Source organism: Solanum pennellii, chromosome 10, assembly GCF_001406875.1.
Source record: "Solanum pennellii chromosome 10, SPENNV200".
NCBI classification, from domain to species: Eukaryota; Viridiplantae; Streptophyta; class Magnoliopsida; order Solanales; family Solanaceae; genus Solanum; species Solanum pennellii.
This window is the reverse complement of record NC_028646.1, coordinates 75,458,204-75,468,748: the sequence shown is the minus strand read 5'-3', so window position 1 is coordinate 75,468,748 and position 10,545 is coordinate 75,458,204. Positions and strand designations below refer to the sequence as shown.

General features: G+C 31.5%; 1 protein-coding gene across 1 annotated transcript; it reads right to left on the bottom strand.

Moving 5' to 3' along the window:
- Positions 1-3,291: 3,291 nt before the first annotated feature.
- Positions 3,292-8,176, bottom strand: LOC107001911 (aspartate aminotransferase, mitochondrial-like). The gene is made up of 10 exons (XM_015199866.2): positions 7,751-8,176; positions 6,865-6,950; positions 5,306-5,512; positions 5,115-5,220; positions 4,727-4,831; positions 4,466-4,638; positions 4,022-4,181; positions 3,832-3,927; positions 3,672-3,766; positions 3,292-3,549 (listed from the first exon to the last, which is right to left on the bottom strand). The coding sequence occupies exons 1-10, from the start codon at positions 7,925-7,927 to the stop codon at positions 3,480-3,482; spliced, it is 1,275 nt and encodes a 424-aa protein (XP_015055352.1). The 5' UTR covers positions 7,928-8,176; the 3' UTR covers positions 3,292-3,479.
- Between the last annotated feature and the right edge of the window lie 2,369 nt (positions 8,177-10,545).

Here is a 10,545-nt window from a genome sequence, read left to right as displayed (position 1 = left end):
TTGGTTTGGGGGAGAATTTTATGGGTCACAAGCTTGATACGTTATCACTTGTGTGAACCTCCCATGTATTCCGAGTAAATTGGTTGAGGTTGTTTCTCTCTGTATTTTGTACTCTCATATTTATAGTGGATTGCTCATCTCCTTTGTGGACGTAGGTCGATTGACCGAACTACGTTAAATCTTTGTGTCTTTTGGTATATTTCTCGTTTGTCTTCCTACTCGTGATCTTTTGAGGTTTGCTTTGCTAGCTTCCGCGTTTACACCTGCTTATTTTCGGTCCTAACACAAAGAGAACTGGGCGTACACACACAGATCCAGATATCTTATCGGTTATTTGGTGTTTTTAGCCTCAGTTGGTTAACGATCTCAGCCAACAGTTGGCTGAAGTATTATAAACTAACCTACTTTTACAAGTTAACTACAAATAAGACAATACACATATAATATTAGGATTAGTTACCTGTTAGGAGTCTTTTCCTTGCTATTAGTAAAATTTTAGGAGTCTTTCTCTTGTTGTATATCCAGAAGACATTGTACTATTGAAAACATCGATCAAATTTATAAGAAAAGTTCCGCATATATGTTTTGTTTTCTTACAAAATGAACATGTAAAACACAACTCTTAAAATATTATTTTTTTTAATCAAATGCTTGTTATAGCTAATTATAATTAGATTTTATTTGTTGGCTTTATTTTGTTTTTCGTATCATATAATATAGGGAAAATGCACACGTACCCCCTCAACCTATGCCCGAAATTCCAGAGACACACTTATACTATACTAAGGTCCTATTACCCCATTAACTTATTTTATATGTAATTTTCTACCCTTTTCGGCCTATGTGGCACTAGCTTAAAAAAAAAGTCAATCAGCATTGGGCCCACAAAATATGTAAAATATTGGTCCAATAGGCTTTTATTTGGCTCCATTGGGGAATTTGATGTATTTGGCTGCTGTTAGAGAGGCTTCTCACATAAGTTTATGCTATGAGGTACACTTTGGTTTTGTACTTAAAGACTTGGGAATCAAATAATTTGACTGGTATTTCATTATTTTTGTTGGTGGCAGATGTTTCCTCTCTGTTTATCCTGCTTAGTGTAGGTGCATGCAATAGTTGTATGTCCAACCCTTCCACAGCTTAGGCAAAGAATACCATCCCCTTCATAGATAATCTTTTGCTTTAAATTACCAATTTGAATGTGAGATCTAACCGGACGTACAAACATCGGTTTTACCTACCTACCTACCAAACGTTGTACAAGTAATACAAAAATTAATACATGAAATAATTTATTTCTTATCTAGCTATTAAACGACCCCTTAATAGTACAGAAGTATAAGATTTATTAATTATATTGTTGGGATTAATTAATCATCCTGACATTATTTTTCTTATCCAATGTTTGGCTTGGTGATTCAAGGCCAGTTCCATCTTTAACCATGCTTATCAATATACTAGTTTCAGCACACGTGCGTTGCACGTGTATCCTATGTTAATTTTTTTTTATATTTCATTATAACAATTAGAATTCTACGTGTACATGCATGTAACGAATAACAAAATCCAACAATTACAAATAAAATTATAAAATTGTGACAAAAAGATCAGATGAAGAATCTTATTTTAATGTATAAAATTTATCAACAAACTGTAAATTTAGAACTTTAGATAGTAACAAAAGATTAACTTTAGCCTAAATAAAAATACAATTAAAACAATCAAAAATTTATGGAAAATCAAATTAAAGAAGTTTAATCACAATAACATCAAACGAGGAATCTTATTTTAATGTATAAAATTTATCAACAACTGTAAATATAGAACTTTAGATACTAATAGCCAATTTGCATTATATATAGTCACAAAAGATTAACTTTAGCCTAAATAAAAATACAATTAAAATAATCAGAAATTTATGGAAAATCAAATTAAAGAAGTTTATAGAGAGAAAACACATACAAAATAAACAAAGAAAAAAACATGCGACAACATACACATTCTTTTGAAGACTTTAATCATATAACAATGCAAATCTTTAGTGGGCAACTGGGCATTGATTATGGTCTTTATATATTGATTTAACTCAATGATCTCATAATAACCAAAAATTTTAATATTTAGTGTGGCATGTAGAATGATTACTATTTATAAATAAATATTTTATAATATTTTAATTTAACACAGAATAAAATGATAATCTAATTTTATACTTTATTATTTAAATCTTTTTTTACCCTTCAACCAAAAACAACCTCCATAGGGAAAAAAATAGACAAATACAATGAGAACTTATCAAACAATGTAATATAACACCAAAAGATTGAAGAGAAGGCACCATATCAGAAAGAAAATTGATGCATTTGGATTGTATTATATATAGCCAAAAAGAACATATACAATGAAATTAATTTTATACAGTGACTATTAATTAAAGAAATATAATTTTTTTTATGAACAACATATCTCAAAATTGTAGTCCACCTTACTTTTTTTTTCCTATTAATATATCAACATATCATGTAAATATAACAAAAAATCATTTAATATAGAAGGAAGAATCATAATTAACAAAACTAAAACGGGAAGAACAAGGAAAAAATTGTAATCTAAATCGTGACTTACTCTTTCAATAGATTTATTGTACGTTCATCTAAATGTTAACATAGCATTTTCAAATGTATTAGAATCATACTGTGCCATCATATAGTTTCATGCAATAGAGAAGACCAAGAAAATTTTTGAAAAAAAGGTTAGAATATGAATTCTTGTGATTTTGAGTGTTCTTGATTTGTGTTGTTATTTTCTTTCTCAATGTCTTAAATATCTATACATTTCAATAATATGTGGAAGATGAAAATAATTCAAGTTAATTAAAAAGAGTGAAGTAACAAATGAAAGTTCAAAAAAGTGATCTTTTCATTTACAATATTCATTGTAATTAATGTAAGTTAATTAAAAAGAGTGAAGTAACATATGAAAGTTCAAAAAAGTGATCTTTCATTTACAATATTCATTGTAACTAATGTAAGTTAAGTAGTGCCATCAAAATTAAAAACTGAAAAAACCTTTCAACTTCAGTAATTAAGTGATGCATGAATAAATAGGAGTAATAGAAAGACTTTAGGAATCTTATCATTGTTTTTCTAAATATATCATTGTGTAATTAAAATATTTATATTTAATTAAATAATAAATTAAATCTTAATTTAGTAAAAGGGTAAAATAGTAATTCAACTTTTCACTATAGAGCTTCCCACTTATAATAATATATGATTAATAACCCTTATATTGCTAATATCATTGATCGTTATGTATAAGAATAGTATTGAATAAGATGTATACATGTATTATTTTCTCTAATACATCCTACCAAACAGCCTCTAACAGTATTAGACAATGGTTATCTGCACAAGATCTCAATAAGAATTGCTAAACTACAAATTCAAAGTGCTTTGAACCAATACAGCAGCTATTATTTACTCTTTGGTAACTTCATGGATTGCATTTGCCAAGTAGTCTACATTGCTGCTTGTTACCCCTGCCATGCTGCCATTGCATCAGCCATGTCAAGTATATAGGTATCAGAACGGAATTATCATAATGTCATCAGCGTCGCGTTTATAGGTATCAATACTGAAATTTAAGACATCTTAGTGAGTTATAAGTACCTGATGCGTCCATCGTTAGTCATGTATATATGGAAATCCCTTTGCAATTGGTTTACTTCCTCAGGGGATAAACCAGAGAAGTAAAACATTCCAACCTGAAGTTTTAACAATTAGCAGCTGCATTTAATATGCGATTCTGCAATAACTTGAGAGTTGTTACCTGCTTCGTTACATGTTCCCAGCTCGAAGATGAGTTCAACTCTTCAAGAGTTTGACGTAATGTAACTCTCATGCTGATTAAGCGATCCACCATGACCTTATGTGAAAATATATAATTGGTACGTTCGTAAGGAAATGGAATGGTAAGAAAGTAGTACTCACTACTCATACATAATAATAACACTAAATACCTTAACTTCCTCTTCCCAAAGTGCCTTTAAATCAGCATCATTCAAGATTGTTGACACTAATAATGGGCCATGAACCGGAAAACTACTGTACATTGCCCTGACAATTCGCTGCAACTGACTCTTGATTGCAGTGGCTTGCTTATCATCCCTGGAGACAATACTGGTTTCCAAAAAAAGGGGAGGACGGGAAGTTTCAGAGCTGGAGACTAATCAAGAAATCATAAAGAACCAAATACTCTCTGATCATTTTGTGGACTACTAATCACTAAAGTAGACTCAGGACTAAAAATGTACAAGTTGAAATTACTTCGTTTATGGAGCTATACCGTTTATGTTTACTGTTCGTTCAATGGATTGAGCGAATAGTTTTAACTAATCAAAGTATTATTTCGGTATTATTGAAAATGAGGAGTTGCAGAACACTGTAACTTGAAGTTTGTGTACCTGACACAACCTACTCGGTGTTCATACAAGCCCATGTTTTTGGAAAAAGATTGTGCACAGCCTAATAGATGTCCATCTTCTAGAAATATTCGAATGGCAGTGGCATCTCTCTCAACGTCTCCACTAGCAATTCCTTGATAAGCCATATCAAAAAAAGGAAAATGGTTCTTGATCTGAAAACATTTTTCACAAACATAGTGCATAAGAAGTTATCTAAAAGCATAAATAAGAGGAAAAAAAGGATCAAGTTATGCCACTGACCTTAAATATGTGTGAGATTTCTTTCCATTGCTCATAGTTGGGGTCGACACCAGTTGGGTTATGAGCGCAAGGATGAAATAAGAAAAAGGAACGATCTGGAGCGTTCTGTGAGATCATCAAATGAATAGGGTCAGGTAACGTAATCGAAACTCCAAAAGAACAAAGTTAACTGAACAAGAGTTCGTCTTAGCTTGCAATCATTGTAACCACATACACAAATACAGCTGATCAAAATGAATCATCACATTGCAGAGTTTACTGCTGGCCTTAGCTCAGCAACATAAGTCATCTTTTACGAAGGCTCATAATCTCATACGTAAGGATGTAAGATTTGGTGGTGAAGTTGAAACAAAAATTTCGTAACACAATTAGAGAAAATTCACCAAACCTTGATATCATTCACGAGGGCTTGAAATCGCAATCCTTTTGAATACGGATTATAATAGCGATAGGTTCCTGTACAAACTTGAGAATCCCTCCAAATGTCGTGGTGGCTTCAAAAGAGGACACATTTCAATCACAGTACTAATTAATAATCGCATGGCATGAAAAAGAAGTATCAATGTGAGAAACATTTACTTGGACCAAGTTGGCATTGGTAGAAACATTTGTGAGTCAGGATAGAAGCGCCTTTGGAATTCCGCGAACAGCCGGCACGCACCGGTCCCAGAAAGAGCTGGAACACCAGCAAACCTGCCTTCTCTAACAACACTAGAGTCATTTCCACAAGCCAATTTAACACAGTCCTGCACAAACTTTGATTTTGTTGTTGCTTTAGTTGATTCCCTGCCAATAGAAACGCAACGGTCATGGTTGCAATGAAATAGGATGAACCTAGAAAATAATCCTAATACAGTGTTATGCAAATATGATGAATGAACTTCAAAGTTCAACCAAATATCTTAAAGCAAGGAGTGAAGTAACTGAAAATCCTTACAAAAACATTCTGATGCTCTTATGCATCCAATAAGGCATTATGAGCCCCTTACAACGGCCACGAGTGATGCCTTTATATACCCAAAGAGGAACATTATATAACTTAACCATGACTAACCGTATCATGTAAAAGACCCTTGACAGACAATTCAGGGAAATCAAGTACTAGTGAAACCAGCACCTGATATATTGTTGATGTACCAGTCATTCTAGTGTGATGAAGTTAATCCGCAAGAGCAAAAGAAAGAAATGATACATAAACAGTTGGCAAGCAAGCACTCCAACGACTTAGAGAGTGCACATTTAGACACCTCGACTTGGTGTCTAGAATGACTGGTGTACCAACAATATATCTAAAGTACGCAATTACCTATTAGTGAAAGAACATTGTCCAAGTTTCAATTCAAAACTAGTTGAGTTTGGCTACATGAATCCTCAATATTTGTACCACTCAACTTAAATCATTATAGCAATAAATTTATCTCAAAAGAATTAAAAAAATTAATCATTATAGACATTTCATTCCAATACACAATTAATTTTCATCCTCTTCAATCCTAAGGATCAATATTACTCGAAAAAGAATTGGTATTTCACTGAACTCCTTCCCTTACTCGAAAGGAATATGTCCTCCTAACCGAATAGTCCCTACAAACACCTTAGTATGTCACATTACTATTTTTTACTCCAGTGGTTTCTGGGGCAGCTTGTGCGCGCACCTCAACTTAATTAGTGTCACAATTTGGCTGATTCCGAGAACTTTTCCTAGTTAAAACTTTCCTTTTCCAATCATAAAGTCAAGAAATTGTTCATGCAATGGATAGTCAGACTTCAGAAAAGTAAGAAATGAAACAAATTCGAGTAATTAGATAAGGAAATTCTAAAAAATACGATTGATCAAATCCAACATGAGCTTAGACTTAGAATACACTCATTTAACCAAAATAAGTATTCAATCATAGGGGAAAAGGAGGAAACATCAGCCCTTAAATATAACACTAAGTTATACAAACAATAAAGCTAAAAATACAGTTGAACTATCACTTTTTCGTGAGTTTCATACTTCAACTATTCATTCTCCTCTTTACCTAATTAACATATATCACTTCATTTGTATTAAAACATATCTCGATCCTAAATTAGCCAAATATTTTACCATTAACTCTAATTAAAAAGAAAAAAGGAAAACAGATGGTACTCACAAGATCTCGCAGTCAGAAATCTTTTCAGTAGCTCTTCTAACACACTCAAGAGTTACTGGTTTTCCTTTATCATCTCTGTAAGCTCCCTATTAAGAAGTTGTAACAAAATAAATTACCAATGAGAAAACATCAATTAACAAAACCAAGTCCTCACTCATTTCAATTTGTTTCTATTACTTTCATTTTAAGTCTGCTTTGAAAAAAAAAACTGTTTTTTTATAATACTTAATTCTAACTTTGTACCTGACATACCAAGAATAAAAACATTAAGAGAAAAATGATATATCAATTTTCGAACTATCGTAAATGGTATACAGATATTTTCCGTCATACTTATGGAACATTGGTGCTCCTTAGTGACGTATATAGGATTTTTAATAAGTGGTTCAAAATCTGAAGGACTAAACACACGAACTAATCGAAGGGGGGTTCGACAACTATTATATGTATATATCACATACTTTTAACCATGTATAAATAGTAATATTTTCTGCCGGAGGGGTTCGAATGAGCCCTGTTAGAAGGCTACTTCTGCCTCTGGTGCTCCTGTCATACAAACACTAGAGCATATATGTCTTTCACTCTAACGGAACATTAAATAGGAACACGTTGCAGAATCTTATCCGTCGATCCGATATATAATAAATGTCGGAGTTGGTGAATAAGATTATGACACGTGTATGTCCATTAGTATAAAGGCTATATATGCTCTAGTTTTGAATGATAAGGACATCAATGTTCAAAAGTATGACGGAGAAAATCTACGTACCATTTACAATAGTTCAAGTATAAATCATGTGGTACATGTGGTACACATTCAATGAGTTTCTTAAAATATGAGTAAAATCAAAATAAGACAAATAAATTGAAACGAAAAGAGCAGTACCACACCAAGATTGAGCTTGAAGGGAGTTGGGTCAGAGAGAAAAGCCTGAGTGACACTGGTGATTGGGTCCTTTGGAGCTTGTTGTACATGGTCCCACCATCCCATATTGTTTTTGCTATTTGTTGCTACTGAAGTAGACAAACATCTAACATTTCTACTCCACATCTTCATCTTCATTGCTCTCTTCTGTTCTGTTTTTTTTCTTGTATTGTAAAATTAGGAAAAGGGTATTATGAATCTCTTTCTTGAGAAGAAAAATGAAGTTAAATTAGTAGTAGTTGTTAATTGGAAAATAAAGTGAAGAAGACATTGAGATTTGAAAACTCTGTTTTGGTAATAGTAGTTACAAATTCCTATGGGCTTCTGTCTTCTTTCCATTTCTACATTTTTTTTTCTAAAAGGGACACCAACTTTCAAACACTTCAATATTCCATTGGACTCAATTTAATGACAAGTTGTTTTGTGATATGTATAAGGTATAATAATGTTATGATAAAATATAGACTTATTTCTTTTTGTGCTTGATTAGAGGTATTAGATAGTTTTTGACTTATTTATCTCATCATTTATATAAAAATACTCCTTCGTCTAATAATAGTTGTCCACTATATATTTTTGTGAGATACTCAACAATAGTTGTCAACAGTTTTACACTTAGTGTCAGTTTAAATACAATTTTAATCATAAATTTTGACTAGTTATTACTCCAGTTATCCATATTTATTTATCCATATTTTCTCTTTTTGTTGTCCTATTTACTTGTCTATTTTGACAAAATCAAGAAATGACAAAAAAAATTCCTATTATTCCCTCATTTAAACTTCTTGAAAATTTCTAAGTTTTAATTAATTATTTTTGAAATCATAAATAATGAGGGTATAATTATAACTTTACTATGCTAATTATTGTTATTTTAATTGTGTGTCATTTCTAAAGTTGATAATTAAAATATGGACAGAGGGAGTAATAAATTTTAAGAAAGAAAGAAATATTTTTGTCAAAGTCATAAATATGTATATTATTGTAAATCATTTTATTTAAATAAAAAAAATTTTAAACTAAAATTATTTTTAAGTATAAAAAAATATCATTTTTCTGAAATAGACTAATTAAATGCATACATAATTAAGCCTACTAAATCATGTTTATTTATGTGTCTTATGATTGAAAGTGATTTGATCTGTGTAAATAAGTTTTACCAAACTCACTAAAATAAAATAATTAAGAAATTTCGAATTCGATGAAAAGAGAATGGTGAAATAAAAGAGAATTGGATCTAAGGAATTAAAAGAAATATTCAAATTTCTAGAAAGGTTATCCAGTAAAACTTTAAATTCAATTCAAGTTTTTCGAGCAGCGTCCCATGGTTTCTCATTGTGATCATGTTACAATGGGCTTTATTACTATAGCTTGTGTATTTAATGGACCATATTCCATGTTATTATTTCACCTTTGACTTAAAAGAACTAACAAAACATTGACAATATCATGTATCTCAAATCATACCTATATTAAATCTATTTATTTACTTGAAATTTAGGCATCACTTAAAAAAATAATATTTGATATAATATTATATTATAATATTTTTATTAAATAATGGTTAATATTAAATATTAAATATTAAATATTAAAAAACAATTTAAAAAATAGATAATTAATGTTAAAGATAATACATGAATCTCTAATTGTATTTAGTTGAAACTAAGGTCCTATATTTAGTTGAATAGCTACTACTATTAATTTTTTAAAAAAAACACAAATTTTAGAGATTTAGTTTTGAAAAAAAATATATAATTAATTAAGAGAAAAGACATAAAGTCACTACTAATGTTGTCTCGGATTTGCACAAAGACATCTTAACTTTGTAACTGTCCTATTACCCCAATAAACAATTTTGAAAATATATTATTATACCATTTTTCGATCAGCCCCAAGTTTTAAGAAGCAAGTGTGTTCACACACCAATCATTATATGACACATGTTAATTTAATTTAAGATGTATTTTTTTTTTATCTTAAGTTTTTCCTTTTATCTTTTTTTTTAAACTTTATTTCTCTTACTTTTTGACTTTTAATTTTAGTTTATCTTAAATTTCACTTCATCTCCCATCTCCCACCTCCCACTTTCAAGTGATTCTGTAACGACCTGTTTAGTCGTTTTGAGCAGCAGATTTTATTTCTGGAAAAACTGTGTGAGACGACGGAACCCACGACGGACCGTCATGGGCACGACGGGCCGTCGAAGGTGTCTCGTTCCAGAACACTTAGACTTCTGAAATTTGGGTACTGAAATCGACTCTCTGAACTTCGTGACGACATGGCAGGACGGACCGTCGTGGGCACGACGGACCGTCACAGACTCTTCAAGGAAATTGAGTCTCTGAACTTTGTGACGGAAGCAGCAGGACGGACCGTCGCAGGCACGACGGGCCGTCACAGGCTGCGTAATCCAAGGCTGGGTCGGATTTCTGTTTAGTAATTTAAGGGGCGTTTTGGACTATTCCTGCTTTAATTATAAAGTTAGTGGGTTAATGTTAATAAGTCTAATTACTTGGGGGTTAAAAGAGGTAACCTTGAGTTAATTAGTGGGTTATTATTGCCATCTTTTATACTTAATTATATGCTAATTAGGGTAAAAGAAAGAGGGTTTGAATAAGAAAAATAGAAAGAACAAAGAGAGACACAAAAAGAAAGAGAACGAGCGAGAGGGAGAAACGAACGAAGAGACAACAAGGCTTTGAGGAATTTGCTTGCTTGATCACGAATCTTCGGTGGAGGTAGGTTATGGTTTA